The sequence below is a fragment of the Podarcis raffonei genome, chromosome 1 (assembly GCF_027172205.1).
Source record: "Podarcis raffonei isolate rPodRaf1 chromosome 1, rPodRaf1.pri, whole genome shotgun sequence".
NCBI classification, from domain to species: Eukaryota; Metazoa; Chordata; class Lepidosauria; order Squamata; family Lacertidae; genus Podarcis; species Podarcis raffonei.
In genome coordinates, this window is record NC_070602.1 from 82695023 (window position 1) to 82711132 (window position 16110).

A 16110-nucleotide genomic window follows, 5' to 3' on the forward strand; every position below is an offset into this window, starting at 1 on the left:
GGGCTCCGGAACGGATCCCGTTCGTATCTAGAGGTACCACTGTACATTCCCCATATCAAAGGCAGTTTTATGGTAGTAAGGTAAAGGACCCGTGGATGGTAAAGTCCAGTCAAAGGTGACTATGGGGTTGCGATGCTCATCTCGCTTTCAGGCTGAGGGAGCCAGCGTTTGTCCACAGACAGTTTTCTGGGTCATGTGGCCAGTATGACTAAACCACTACTGGCACGCGGAGGACCGTGACGAGTGCCAGAGTGCATGGAAACGCCGTTTACCTTCCCGCTGCAGCAGTACCTAGTTATCTACTTGCACTGGCATGCTTTCAAACTGCTAGCATGACCAGTTGGGGCACACTGGGCACCACAACAATGCTGTAGAAAGAAGCACAAGAGGCAGAGGGTGCTGGATTTTAATGTTGCACAGGACGTCACTGGAATTTGAGAGACCAAAGTCCGTCACTGCCCATATGGCATATATAAAACTGATAAAATTATTTATATGTCATGCTGAAGACAGGGCTAACTCAAATTTTGATTATGGTGTTCCTTGTACTTGAAGCATGAACAAAATAAATTATGAGGAAAGGTATGTTCATTATTTATATTCAAATAGAGGGGGGAAACAGCAATTCAGTTTTTAATTAACTTAAATAACAGAGCTTTTTTTAGAGCTCCCACAAGTGTAATTTTTAATTATTTTCTCTGAGACTAGAGTGGCTTCAGGGATTTTATTAATAATAATAAAAAAATCCCTCTCCCATCATAAACCATTGAACCTGGGATCAACTGTCCTGTAAAAATTGTGCAGTGATGCTGCCATGCACTCATTCCAGCCTCCTGGTAAAGGTAGACTGCCTTCCTCTATTATTTGCAGATGGTGTCGGCTGTAGCTGGGACTCCCAGATTTCCTTTGCATGTTTTAAGGTAGCAGCAAGCAAATTGCATTCAATGTTTCGTTTTCCATTGCAAACTGATTGATAATGAAGATGTATGTGATTCATGCCTGAACCTGACAAATCCAACAAAGGTGCTGGTAAGAACAGAGTTTGTTTGCCTATTTAATTGGAGTTTACATTTCCTTGGACACATATTTTAAATCTATTCAATTAGTATGTTGACTGTTAAATTCCATATTGACCGTTTTTATGTTTATTTAAAAAATATTCTGCATTTCTGGTTTCACTATGCTGGCTGTTTAGCTGTAATAATAAACATTGATTCAGTTTGTTCATTTAAAAAATACTTTCCTTGAACGGGAATGTAATGTTAGAATTACAAGGGCCTGAAAACATAAGTAAAGGTAAAGGTAAAGGGACCCCTGGCCATTAGGTCCAGTCGTGACCGACTCTGGGGTTGAGGCACTCATCTCACTTTATTGGCTGAGGGAGCCAGCAGACAGTTTCCGGGTCATGTGGCCAGCATGACTAAGCTGCTTCTGGCGAACCAGAGCAGCGCACGGAAACGCCCTTTACCTTCCCGCTGCAGCAGTACCTATTTATCTACTGCTAGGTTGGCAAGATCAGGGACCGAGCAAAGGGAGCTCACCCCATCGCAGGGATTTGAACCGCCAACCTTCTGATCAGCAAGCCCTAGGCTCTGTGGTTTAACCCACAGTGCCACCCGTGTCCCGAAAACATAAGTACCCATCAGCAAATGTGAGTTCCCTAATTTGATGAAATAATGCAAATGGTGGTGGTGGTGATTTATAGGGGTAAATCAGAAGATAGAGATTCTTAACTATTTCTGTGCCCTACTCCCAATTCTTCCCTTCAAGTGCCCTTCCAATATGTCATTCCCTTGGATTAATTTCCAGTCATGTAGTCCAGCTGAAGGGAAACCAGGATAAAATGGCTGTCCCATATCCAGTTCCTGCTTATTTCCTCCTGTAAATTAGTATGAGGAAGAAGACAATAGTTGAGTACCTTCTGTTTGCCTCATAACGTGCTGCTCTTACAAACAAAAATTTGGCAGGCCTCTAAAAGGAGAAGTCTTATTTTCATTATTTCTCCTAATACACACGTTTCTGGGCAATTTCCTCCTAATGTATATAAAAACATTTTTACAAAGCCATTTCCCTTGCTATTATGCTTTTTTGCATGTTACTTTAACAAATATATGGATTTTTATACACAACACCCTAGTATAGGATTTATTTGTTACACAGTACTTGACTGGATAACTTCATTGCAAGATTCAGAGAAGTGCAAATGCCAAAGTATGTGTGTGTTCTGGTTTACTGATTCTTTTCGAAAGTGTGAATTAGGTAAGCTCACATTTAAATGTGATATAACAACATATATCTCTTTAAATCCTTATAGTGGCTTGGTAACTGTGCTACCTATCAGAAGTGATGACCCTCTTCTTTTCATTGTGTTAACCAGGTGCAAGTATCATATCAACACAACTAAATGGCTGTAAACAATTACACTATGGCGACTGAATTCATCCTTCTTGGACTAACAGATCGGCTGGAGTTTCAAGTTCCTCTCTTTGTGTTATTCCTGTTGATCTATATTCTGACATTGGCTGGGAATATGGGGATGATAGTACTGATCAGGATTAGCCCCCGGCTTCACACCCCTATGTATTTCTTCCTTAGCAATCTTTCTGTAGTTGATCTCTGTTATTCTTCCATCTTTGCCCCAAGGCTGTTGATGAATTTAGCACAATCTAAGATCATTTCTTATGCGGGATGCATCACTCAGCATTGCTTCTTTGTAGTGTTCGTGAGTACCGAAGGCTTCCTCTTAGCTGCAATGGCGTATGACCGTTATATTGCCATATGTAATCCCCTGCTCTATACTGCTATTATGTCCAAAAGTGTCTGCATTTACTTAGTAGCAGGGGCATACTTTGGGGGGATATTGAATTCCATCACACATACTTCTGGATTGCTGAGACTGTCATTCTGTGCTCCTAGTATAATCAACCACTTCTTTTGTGATACCCCAGCTATGTTGAAAGTTGCATGCTCTGATATCCATATTAATGAACTTTTGTTGGTAACCTTCTCTGCGACAGTTGCTATTTCTACACTCCTGATCATTGTAATCTCTTACCTCTACATCCTCTCCTCTGTCATAAAGATGCGCACTTCTGAGGGCAGAATCAAAGCCTTCTCCACCTGTGCTTCCCATATGACAGCTGTGACTTTGTTCTATGGACCAGTAAGCTTAAGTCACTTGCAGCCCAGTTTCATGTACTCTGTAGAACAGGAGAAGATCTCAGCTGTGTTCTACACCCTGGTGGTCCCAATGCTGAACCCATTAATCTACAGCTTGAGAAACAAAGAGGTAAAGGATGCTTTGAAGCAAGTGATCAATTGTCAAAAGAAATAATCTCAGTCTCCTCGCCTCAGGATGGTTTAGACTGCAGGGGTGGGCAATCTATGGACCTCCAGATGTTGGATCATAGCTCATATCTGTGGCCACTGGGCATGCTGGAGTGGATGCGAGTTAGAGTCCAACAATATCCAAAGATTCAAAGTCAAAGATTCCCCATCCCATATTCAGTCATTTCTTTTGAATGAGTTGGAGGTGAAATGGGGAGAGGAGATATTGTCTTAATTTGTCTGATATACAAATATGATGTACAAATAAAATAAAATGGAGGGGAAATAAGCTAGTGTAGAAAATGCCTTTGCTTATTCATTTCATTTGGTTATCTCCTCCCAAGAATAAAATGCTTCCCAAGGCAATACACACGAAATACAAAAGCAAAATTCACATCAAACCAGTGAAACAATCCCATATTTTAAAATCTAGCTGTCCAACATAATATCAGAAAAGCAGCATAATAAAGACACCAAGGCCAGGCCACACAATCAGATACCCAGACACAATTTGTTTCTGAAAGACAAGGCAGAAATATAGTTTTTACAGCCATTAATGGAACCTACCTAACATCACATGGGATAGTGTGTGTGTGTGTGTGTGTGTGTGTGATATTACTGTTTACTTGATTTAAAGAACAACAACCCTCTAATCTAAAATATTCATTAGAAAAATACAGTCTGTTCCAATCACAGCGATTTAAGGGAGAACTAAACAGTCGTTCTTCAAGTGGAGCAACCTTGTCCTACGTTTTGGCTGCGAGAGAACAGTGAAAGCAGAAAGCAGAGTGATAGCACTCTTGGGGTGCCTTGTTTCTTTCCCAAGTGCTCTTTTGGCTAACAGATAATTAAAAATCACAGCCTTCTCATTCTTTCTCATTCAGCTTGGGTGTCAAGGCTTCAGTGAATCCTATCACTCCTACGGCAGCAGCAAAGAAGCAGATAAAAGAAGAGTTCTTAGCAATTAGTTTATTCAGTAATCACAGCGAGAGACAAAATAATGCATCTCTCTCCTAGAGATGGCATTGTTCCAAGTAATGTGTCCCCCCCCCCATCTCTCTTATACTACGTCATCCCTGTGCCAGTTGGTCTGGGCTTTCTGTCTCTGAGCTTTCTGTTTGGCTACTCTCGCAGCACTCCTAATCCTGGGGGAGGGGGTCTCAGGAATGCTCTCCAAAGACACTGCGTCTGTTGGCTGCCTCTCTCCTGGTGCTTCTCTTTCTTCCTGCTGTTCCTCTAGTATTTCCCAGCTTCTTCAGCCTGTGCACTGTGCCCTTCTGCAAACCACTGCTCTAAATCTACACTGTCCTCCTGTTCTCAGGAAGGTTCAGAAGAAGGGGGCAGCCGCCACCATTCCTCCTCAGTCCAGCCCCTGACATTGTGTGTGGGTGCTCAGGTTCAAGTGTCTTGGATTCTCATGGATTCCAGCTGGTGGACTCAGGCTCAAAAGAAAAAATTTCAGAAGGAAATACACCAATCTATGTGGTGATTTTCCCCATGAAGAAGTGGGCTTCTGTGCTCATATCCCTGGCTACACAAGAACCTCTGAACAGTTGCTTTTTGTTTTTACCAGCCCTGATAACTAGGTGTCACCAACAATGGCAAATTTGGTCTTCTCACTGCTTACCTCTGATTTCATTTATGAACAGATTTAAAAGCATCAGTCCCAATACAGATCATTGTGGAATCCCACACCTTACGTCTCTTCATTGTGAAAACTTCATTTATTTCTACTTTTCGCCTCCTATTCTTTTTCCAGTTACTTATCAATAAAAGCACTGGTCACCTTATCCCATGACTTACTCAGAACTCAGTGGTGATGGACTTTATGAAAGGCTTTTTAAAAGTCCTGTGGGTAAAACTCCCACAGCATCTGGTGCTTCCAACAGGAACACAGACAGGCACAGAAATGCAAGGAAGATGGCGGATGCCTCTGCCTCAGTGCCACAGATGACCCAAATGCTGTCAGGCCAAGGAGGAGGCTGGCAAACCTAGCTTCCTAGGCAGCCAAGGGGAAGGTTTCTAGGGCGAGAAAGGAAGCAGTAATACTGTTTATGTTAGACTAAGAGAAGGAAGAGGGGGGAACCTGAGCATAAGAATGTAGGAGAAGCCCATAGGAGGGTCCTGTGATGAACCAGGCCCCTGAGTTCTGGGGACAAAGGGCTCACAAAGTCTACTTTTAAACAAAGATGGTCTGGGATTCTGAGGAACCTCAAAAGGGATGAGTTTGAGGAAAGACTGTAAAGTGTAACAGGATCAAAGAGATTTTAATAGATACTTTAACAATGGGTACAGAAAGTTATCTTACCAAATCAGTTTTATCTCAAATGAAGTTTGACTGCTCAACAAGCAAAGATCTTTCTGCCAATTGCCCTTTTCACAGCTTCCTTCACTTCCTTGTTCCTCAGACTATAAATCAAAGGGTTTAGCATAGGGATCACCAGTGTATAAAACACTGAGATAATTTTGTCTTGGTCCATTGTGTAGCCCGAGGTAGGCCGCAAATACATAAAGATCAGAGTTCCATAGAAGATAGTCACAGCCATGATATGGGATGCACAGGTAGAGAAAGCTTTGCGCCTACCCTCAGCAGAGTTGATCTTTAAGATGGTGGTGACAATGGAAACATAAGACACTAGGACAATCAAGATAGTACTCATGACAACTATTGTGGACAAGGTAAAATGAACAATGTCTGTACTGTGGATGTCAGAGCAGGACAACTTCAGGATTGGAGGGATATCACAGAAGAAATGGTTAATTACATTGGAGCCACAGAAAGACAAACTAAATATAAAAATTGTCTGTGCAGTGGAGTTCACAAAACCAGTTATGTATGACAAAATGACAAGCGAGATACAAAGTCTCTTGGACATTGCGGTGTGATAAAGTAATGGATTGCAAATAGCTACAAAGCGGTCATAGGCCATCACACCCAAAAGACAACATTCATTTGTTACAAAGATACAGAAAAAATAAAACTGCACAGCACACTCAATGAAGGGAATGGTTCTGTTTTCAGATACAAAGGTCATGAGCATCTTAGGGGCAATGACTGTTGAATAACCAACATCTACAAGAGACAGGTTACTGAGGAAGAAATACATTGGAGTCTGAAGTCGGGCATCAATCTGGATTAAAATAATCATACCAAAGTTCCCCACCAGGGTGGTGATATAAATACCAAGGAACAGCACAAAAAGAGGAATCTGCAGCTCTGGGTGATCCATAAATCCCACAAAAATGAATTCTGTCACACTGGTATGATTCTTTCTTTCCATCTATGTTCCTTTGTTCTCCACTGAAAGAGAGGAGCATTTGCAATTAAATGAGCACCAACATTAATAGTTCTTCAAGACAAGTTCATGCACACTTGCTCGGTCCCCCATTTTTGAATAATTCCAGCCCCTTCTTTGATGACTGCATTCCAAATGCCTACTGCGTGATGCACCTCAATAGGTTCCACAACACTCATTAACAGTAGCAGTTTTGTTCCTTCCACTAGAGCAGGGATGGTCCTAGTGGTACAGTCCCCCAACACTTTATTCTACCCAACCCTATCAAAGGGGGGGGGCGGTTAAGTAGACATGGTAAAGGGGTAGGCAAAGAAATTTAAATCTCTTCATCCAAACCAGCATCCAGATTGATCATTTGATTGAGCATTGATAACCACCCTCTCTGCACAGATTAGTTAAGGAGAGGCTGTGCATGTGTCCTCAATGTCCTGCACCTCTCATGCACATAACAGCAGGTGTAAGAGCATGGATGTCCATGCCCATCACTGGCATGCACCCCTCAGAGGATTGGCCAAGGTTGACTGTTACCCTCAGGTCAAAACAAAATATCCACTCCTCCACCAGAGCCTCAAGCATCACACCTAACTCCAATCTCCAGTACTATCAGTTAGCTGCAACGAGTCTTCTTTCTGAGTAAATATTATTGGGATGGAACGGTAACATCATTTTACTGATCTGAGGCAAGTCAGCAGAAAGGAGAAGGGAAATTAAGTTCTATTTAAAAAATCAGTGAGAGGCTGTTTCCCTGAATACTGCATGTTGGGGTGAAGAACAGGGGAGGTCTACCACATGCATGCCTTGTTTGTGAGCTTCTGAGAGCATCTACCTGTTCACTGTTTGAAGCAATATGTTGGAGCTGATGGTCCTTTGATCTCAGCCAACCTGGTCCTTCTTCTGTTCTACATTTCCAGTACTTTGAAAAATGTTCAATACCTTGGATAATATGTTGTATCCAATGTTTCTCTTTTTCATAATTGTTTTACATATCGAAAGTTCAACAGATGTTTTATGTTATCAGCCTGAGTGATGTTCTTAATACATATGAAGGGTGTAGTCTAAATGTTCTGCTAAATAAATGAAATAAAATGCTGCTCTTTCACTATAGAAGGGCTTCTGATCCAAAATAGGCTTCCACGGACAGAAAAAGGGTGGGAAGTGATTTTCAGAAATCTCCCATGCATGCCTCTTTGCCTTCCAAAACTCTGTTCCTAAAGATTGGGGGGCACCCCAAATCAGCACTGTAAGTGGTAGAGAAGGTTGCAGGGAGAAATAGAAGGAAACTGCTTCCATTAGTCGAGGCTTCTGCTAAATCAAAGAGCCTTCTGCAAATGGAAGTGCATGAGCAGATATAGCCCATTGTTTTTGTTGGTATTATGTATCCATGTATCCAAGGAAATCAGCCCTGAGTGCTCACTGGAAGGACAGATCGTGAAGCTGAGGCTCCAATACTTTGGCCACCTCATGAGAAGAGAAGACTCCCTGGAAAAGACCCTGATGTTGGGAAAGATGGAAGGCACAAGGAGAAGGGGACGACAGAGGACGAGATGGTTGGATAGTGTCTTTGAAGCTACCAGCATGAGTTTGACCAAACTGCGGGAGGCAGTGGAAGACAGAAGTGCCTGGTGTGCTCTGGTCCATGGGGTCACAAAGAGTCGGACACGACTAAACGACTAAACAACAACAACATCCATGTATCCTGCCAATAGACATTCAGAGCAAGCTTTAAGTAAGGACATATGAAATGACTGCTTGAACATGCCAGTCACTCATCTGGTCCAGCATCCTGTTCTCATAGCAGTCAACCAGATGGCTCTTGGAAGCCAAGAAGCAGGTCTTGAAGGCAACAGCACTCTCTTATTTGATTCCCAGCAACTGGTATTCAGAAGCCTACCGCCTCCCTCAGTGGAGGTACATACAAACCTTTCTACTCCTTATATCCAAAGAAAAATAAGAAAACTGTGCCTTGCCTTGAAAAGTTTATGGAGCAACAGAAAGGAGATGGATAGATTCCCAGTTCCACACTGGATGAAACTAGGAAGAATCATTCTTACATTATAAAGGTAAAGGTACCCCTGCCCGTACGGGCCAGTCTTGACAGACTCTGGGGTTGTGCGCCCATCTCACTCAAGAGGCCGGGGGCCAGCGCTGTCCGGAGACACTTCCGGGTCACGTGGCCAGCGTGACAAAGCTGCATCTGGCGAGCCAGCGCAGCACACGGAAACGCCGTTTACCTTCAAATCCTCAATTGAAGCCCATTAATTTCTCATTAAAGTATAGTACTCTGAAAGAAACACCCTACTGAGACATGAGACTTTAAATAGTCCAGTGCAATCATTGTATACATGTTTCATATGGTAACATATGAACATCATATGTCCAATATCTTCTGTGCATCAGCTTTGATCTACACCACCACCACTCCAGAATGTTGGGCAAGTTTCACCATTTAAGGCTGCAGTCTTATCCACAGTTACTAGTGGGAGTAAATTCAGTGAGATTTACTTCTAAGCATAAAACTCCACGTTATAGTATGTTTTCAAAAATGCAATTAGACACTGTTTTTTCTTCTAACACTTCTTGCCCAGATCTTGTATCAGTATGGTGTAAATGACAAAATGAAATGCCTTTAAAAAGCTAGTCCAACAAACTTGGGATAGCTCAGTCAGTAGAGCATGAGACTCTTAATCTCAGGTTCATGGATTCGAGCCCCACATTGGGAAAAAGATTCTTCCATTGCAGGAGGTTGGACTAAATGACTTTCATAATCCCTTCCAACTCTATAATTCTATGAGCGTAATATCTATTTTGCACAGTTTAAAAAGATGCAGAAGAAGGTCGACAACAACAACAACTCTTTCAGCTTTATTAGCCAAGCTGATAAATCTTACCAGTGGAAAGAAAAGGTATTTCATCCATGAATACAAGAGTCTTGTTGTGTGAATTAGTAAGCATTGTTTATATATAATTCTTTGGAAACTAGGGACATAGACCCCATGGACCTTTCTAAGTAAGATATAGCTGGGATTGCAGCATTCCCTTCAGGCCTACTGAGTATTTGTAGATGACTGTGAAGTAACATGTTGTCTCAGATATAGCACCAGTTCACATACCTTCATTACTTCTTCTTTGGGTTATTTATTTATTTAACCAGTCTACAATCCAAGAATGCATGGCTGGTGTACAAAAATAGAATATCAAATATAATACAAATCATAATACAATGTTAAAAACATGAAGCCAACAATAATTAAACGTTGCAGAAATAGAAAGGACCAATTCAGGAAGGCTTGGGAGAAAATAAAAGTTTTCAACACAGTTTAACCAAATTTGCAGGTGTGTTGTCTGAAGTCTAGGGATAAGGAAGAAATTTGATTTTGTTTGCATTTCAATGGGAAGCTACCCAATTCACAGTTCTCAATCTTATACATGGTCTGACACAAAGTTGTTACTATAAATTCACATTTCTCAGTAGAATAATTCGTAAAATTCTAGCATTGGAATATGCAATGTTTGCTACTTTTGGCTCCATGAGCTCATTTGAGTCTCTTCCTTGTCCAACATTACTTATGTGTAGCAGTGATGACATGCTGCCCAAAAGCATGTGATGTGATTGCATGAAGGTTATTTTTGTACAGTCATTTATCAGGTGAAGGCCTGGCCAGGGCAAAGGCCTCTTACATACCTGCTGGGATTCACAAGGCAGCTGACCCTCACCTGAATCTCATAACTCTCCTGGCAGGTGATTTGGTCTGCAGCCACAGTGTGGAAATAAAGGATGAGATTGCCCCCTGTGTGCTTGCTTGCTTGATTAACAGCTGTTGGGAACTTCAAGGTCCCTGCTCTCCCTTCTTAGGTTCTTTGTACTGGACCTGGAGACTCCAATAGAGAGCATTCCATGTCAAGAGCATTCCATGTCAAGAAGGAGGGCAAGTGGGCACCCTATCAAATGACAGGGCAGGAGCTACACGGAACAGGGCCTTTTCACTGGTGGTGCCCATTGCATGCCTCGCTCTTCCCAGGCCTGTTCTCTTTTGGCCTGTATTTTGGAGCTTTATAATTTAGGAAGACTTTGGAAGAACTGGTTGACAAGTCTTATCAGTTGCTGACATATGAGCGGATTTTATTTGCTGTTATTCTGGGTTCCTGGTGCACCGGGGTTTACACCAGCATAATAGAGTTGGTCAGGACGAAAGAAGGGATACAATTTATGAGCTTTCTCCATTATCTGCACAGCAGGGGGTGTTCAGTAAACAGTGCAAAGGCTGAGCTGAAGTGTTCCCTGCTGGTTACCTGCTTTCAGCAATAGAGGTCGCTGTTTGGTTAGCTGTCAGATTCTAGAGCTCCCTATTGGTAGCTCTTAGGTAATTCATAAAATACAGAGTCCATTCATAAAACACAGTGTTCATTCATAAAGCAGTACAGTCATTGTACAAATCTCCATTGCTACATTTTGGGTGTATATTTCAGCAGTTGAACGTAGAAGTCTATGGCCACGCTGTAGTGTAGTGCTTATGCGACTGTGAATAAAAGGTGGCTGGGCTCATTGTCTCAGGGTTTTTTTGGGGGGGAGAGGTGACAAAACTGATTTCCAATAAGTGCCCCCCTTTATTTCCATAACAAGTCCTTGAGCCTGTACTCTGAATAGTGACACCAGGGACCTAGAAGGTGCAGGGCTTGTCAGTCCAACCCCTGCACAGTCTCATCAGGGCCGACCTTAAGGCAATTGGAGCAATTTGGCCATATTGGGCCCCGCGTGCCATTCCTAAGGGGGCCCCCACACCAGGGCAATCTAGATGGATTTTCCGAGCACAATTCAAAGTGTTGGTGCCAACCTTTAAAGCCCTATACAGCCTCGGTCCAGTATATCTGAACGAGCTTCTCCACCCCCATCGTTCTACCCGGACACTGAGGCCCAGCACCGAGGGCCTTCTGGCGGTTCCCTCACTGCGAGATGCCAAGTTACAGGGAACCAGGCAGAGGGCCTTCTCGGTAGTGGCACCCACCCTGTGGAATGCCCTCCCTCTCAAAGAGAACAACTACCAGACTTTTAGAAGACATCTGAAGGCAGCCCTGTTTAGGGAAGCTTTTAATGTTTGGTGCATTACTGTATTTTAATATTTTGTTGGAAGCCGCCCAGAGTGGCTGGGGAAATCCAGCCAGATGGGTGGGGTATAAATTATTATATTTGGCTGTGAACTGAGGCCCTACAAAAAAAAAAATCAACTTGCGCCCCACTGCTTCAAATTGGGCCCCACTGGCTAGCCCTGAGTCTCATAGTTGCTGGCCCTGAGTTGCCCTGCCCTTGCATGAAGTCTTGGGTTTGCAATTCTGGAAGAGGGGAGACTGCCCACTGGGGAGTGGGCAGGCTGGCGAGACCCCCTAGATTTAGAGGCCCTAGGCTTCAGACTACTTGGCCTACTTGCCCCCTGGTACTCCCTCCTCCTTTCCCATTATTTCCCAACTTTCCCCCTCATCTGCCTCTGAGCTGTGACCTCCCTCAAACCCCTGTTGTAATTCTAAACTGTCTTCCTCTTCCTCCTCCCTGGAAGGGTCAAGCTGGGGAGGCAGTCTCCACCATTCCTCCTCTGCCCAGTCTCTGACACGGTCACATTCATAGGAAAATGATTCCAAAATTGTCAGCACATTTTGCAACTGTATCTTCCTCAGTCACCCAAAAGCCTCACTTGAAAACAGAGAGCAATGTTTGAGAGTAATTGGCACAGTGGAAACACCTGGCTGAAATACTCTGTTCTAGTGACACTGTTCTCTGCTACCCTCGTAGAATATATTTCAAAGATAAATACTGGAAATGAATCCTCTTTGTCAGTGGTTTTAACACCTGGAAGACTGCTTTGGAGAGCAAAAAAAAGTACTGTAAACACAATAGCTGCTATAGTATAGCAAACAGTATGGGAAGATCACAAATAGAGGTAAGAAATGGGGAAAGAGATTCACACCCTATTTGTTACTGAGAAGATAGGAATTATTTCACTAATATGATGGAATGCTTGGGCCAGCCCGCATGTGGCTAGAGAACATGTGTGAAGATGGAATAAAACACTCTTCTGCATTCACCATTCTGGTTTTGTTTTTGTTTTTTTAAGCTACTGAATGTGGCTCTAAGCAACAATGCATGCACGTGCACGCACACACACACAAAGTTCTGCAGGTGTGTTGTAGTCGGGCATGGATTACAATACATGTTATGATAGTTTGCTGCACACACGCACATTACAGGAAAATTTACGGGGCCCCACAAAGATAAATTTACTGGACATGACCCTGGAAGGCATTAAATGCACAAAAATCTGTGGTAAAATGTGCATGTACAGGGCACTGTGCAACATTCAGAAATACAAACAATAAAGTATAAAACAGTGGGGAAATTCTCCAGTTCTGAAATTTTAAAACCTGAGGAGAAATTTAGATGAGAAACACAGAGGCACACCAGTATATTGGTTGCTCCATAACATCCTTCATTGAGTTAATGTGATGCTGCTTGGCAAATGGCCTTCAAACCAGCAGCCCAATCCTCCCCACGTCTTTAACTCTCATTGAGTTCTGCTTAGAATTACAGTGTTACTATAGTTAGTAGTGTTACTGAAGTTAAACTCTTTTACATTCCATGTTACATTCCATTTTACCTTCCCCATTGAAATAAGCTGAAGCTATGTTTGAAATACATCCTACCTTTTTTAAAAAAAATAAATCTTAATAATGACCATGTAATTTCTAACATTGTATAACTTAAAATACCAACATGATGTCCATACAAGGATGCAATACTAATCCAGCATTTCTATTCTTACTGCTTATTTATTCCTAAAACAAATAATATGTGGTACTCCCCTCCTTTGCTATCTACCCCCTTTGTCCCATTTGCTACTGAAAAGTTTTAAGTATCAATAGAAATGTCCATATAATGTTTCTAATCCAGGAGTTTTACACAAATGTTGAGCTGGGATACTTACAGAAGTAGCACTAAATCAAGCTCAACATAGCACTAAGCAAATTGTTCTACTAGCAAAAGGATTTCTCCCTGCACATTGGAACACTCTCCTCATCTGTTCCCTCTGTTAGCTCCTTATGTCTGTTTTGGATTTCTCCCAACGCCCCAGCACAGATTTCGGGATGGCATGGAGGAAGGAAAGTCCCATTGCACTAGTGCTAATCCTTGTATTCAAATATTTAGTTGACTACCACCCCTAATATTTCCAATTTAGTGGAACATTGTACTCAGTGCAATGATAAATGACTTCAAGGTTGTTCTTAAGAAATGAAATGAGAATAAGTATTATTGCAATCTATTTGATTGCAGCTTTCCCCTCCTGCTTGCAGCTCCCCCTGCTCCTGTAGCAAAAATATTCATATAGGACATAAAGTAATACATAAAACATCCCTGACTATTGGGCATGCTGGGTCACGTTGAACACAGTTGGAGTCCCACACTATCTGGAAAGCCACAGGTTGCCTGTCCTTCTTTTAGAAGAAAAGATATCCCTGTGTTACAATAAGTCTGGGAAGATAGCCAGCGGTAGGTGAAGGAAGCCTGAGTAAAATTTGTTTGAATGATTTCTACAAGCATCCTCTCCTGGCAATTGACCCAGCCCTTTCACTTTCAACTCCATTTCAAGAAAGCTGGAATAAATTACGGTAACTTACCCAGGAAGAGTATCTGTTCTCAAAATATTCCTGCACAATACAGCATAATGTGTTATTTCCATGAGGCATTTGCATTTGATATAGTTTAATGGTTAGCTGAGGATGCGATTCGGAACAATATGAATTTTGGATGAGGCACATGATGCTCTTCAGTTATTGTTCATGCCTTCGGGACCTAATCACATGAATGCATGCCTCCTCCAAAGATTATTACACATCACCTTTAATGAGTTTCAAAGAAAACTCATGAACTGATGAAATAGTTTAACTTTTAAAGATCTCTAACAAAGAACACATTTTCATCAATCATGATTCCTGAGAGTTAGTAATGCTAGCAATTATCAATCTTGTTTTACTCAAGTTTAAGTCAGTCATCAGTCAGCCAGATTCTAATGTTTTAATCATAGATGATTTTAACTCAGATGATTTTGGGGCCCTGATGAGGCTCACCCCAGTCTGTTGGGATCCCTAAGCTCCTTTCATTCTACTAGATTCTCCAGGATATCTCCTTGGGACTCATGAGAAAGATACCCTTACCCCTTAATATCCCAAATTCATCTTGTTTTTCTCTGCAGAAGAGAGCCACCTGATGATACCATCACGTCAGGAAGTCTGCTCTGTATGATATAGGAATCAGATCTTTACTGTGGCAGTGTCTACCCTTTGGAATGCAGACAGGCCCTGTCTCTGCTGTTTTTTTGGTGTTGACTGAAGACCTTCCTTTTCCAACCACCCTTTATCTCAGTCTCTATCTATATCGGCTGTGTATATGGTTTTACATATGGAATTCTATTTTTTTAAAAAAAACAACCCTTTTTATTGTGAAATTGTTTTGAGATATTTTATGGATATTTTATGGATAGATATATGAATGGGTTCAAATACATAAAAAGTATGCAGAGATTTGCATAGGCGTTGCTAGGATTTCATTGCTCTTACTCAGCTAAGTGAAACTAGTGCAAGGCTAGAACCTAAAGTTGCAATCCTGCTCACAGATATTGCAGCTGAAATCAACAAGAGCTTACTTTTGCAAAGGTGTATAGAAAATATCATCAATCAGGTGGCCATGGACCTTCTTTGCTGTCCACAGGTTGTCCTTCTGGGCTTGAAAGAAGCATCCTATTTTGACCAATAGGATAAGCTGCATTGTGTGCTTGGTTGTAGTGTGTTGATAACTTTTGTGATGGAAAGCAAATCTATTTCATTCAATGAGTGTGCAATTCAGTTCTTCTTTTTCTGCATTTCTGTGTCCAGGGAGTGTGACCTCCTGGCTGCAATGGCATATGATCACTTCACAGCCATCTGCAGCCCGTTGCTGTATACAGTTATCATGTCCAGAAGACTCTGCATTTCTTGATTATGGTTGCATATACCTATGGCATTGTGTATGCAGTTGTTCAGACAATTTTCATATTCAGTTTGATATTCTGTGGCTCTAATGCCATCAATCATTTCTTCTGCGATGTGCCCCCCATTCTGAAACTGTCGTGTTCTAACACCTATTTTATCCATCTTGTACATTTCATCTTCTCCACCATTATTTTGTCAAGCACCGTCTTAATCGTTCTTGTTTCCTACATATACATCTTGGCAGCCATTCTCTGAATCAATTCTACAGAAGGTCAATGCAAAACCTTCTCCACTATTGCTTCCCACTTGACTGCTGTGACCATTTTTGGGAACTGCCATATTCGCATATGTAAGACCTGATTCCAGGTTTGCAGTTGCCCATGACAAAATCATCTCTTTGTTCTATACTCTAGTAATTCCTATGCTAAACCCCCTGATCTACAGCCTAAGGAACAAGGAAGTGAAGGTTGCTTAG

General features: G+C 42.0%; 2 protein-coding genes and 1 pseudogene across 3 annotated transcripts; 2 read left to right on the top strand and 1 right to left on the bottom strand.

Annotated features, from left to right (window-relative positions):
• The first annotated feature begins 2404 nt into the window (after positions 1 to 2404).
• LOC128418891 (olfactory receptor 1052-like) lies at positions 2405 to 3334 on the top strand. Its single transcript, XM_053399039.1, has one exon. The coding sequence runs from the start codon at positions 2405 to 2407 to the stop codon at positions 3332 to 3334; it is 930 nt and encodes a 309-aa protein (XP_053255014.1).
• A 174-nt stretch (positions 3335 to 3508) lies between these two features.
• On the bottom strand, positions 3509 to 8310 carry LOC128418882 (olfactory receptor 1019-like). 2 transcript variants are annotated; one of them, XM_053399025.1, is made up of 2 exons: positions 5702 to 6608; positions 3509 to 3528 (listed from the first exon to the last, which is right to left on the bottom strand). In XM_053399025.1, the coding sequence occupies exons 1-2, from the start codon at positions 6606 to 6608 to the stop codon at positions 3509 to 3511; spliced, it is 927 nt and encodes a 308-aa protein (XP_053255000.1). The 2 variants fall into 2 exon arrangements, with proteins under 2 accessions (XP_053255000.1, XP_053254990.1); XM_053399015.1 differs by lacking the exon at positions 3509 to 3528 and adding an exon at positions 8300 to 8310 and having other exon boundaries at positions 5670 to 6600.
• A 4222-nt stretch (positions 8311 to 12532) lies between these two features.
• On the top strand, positions 12533 to 16110 carry LOC128423244 (olfactory receptor 1020-like; annotated as a pseudogene).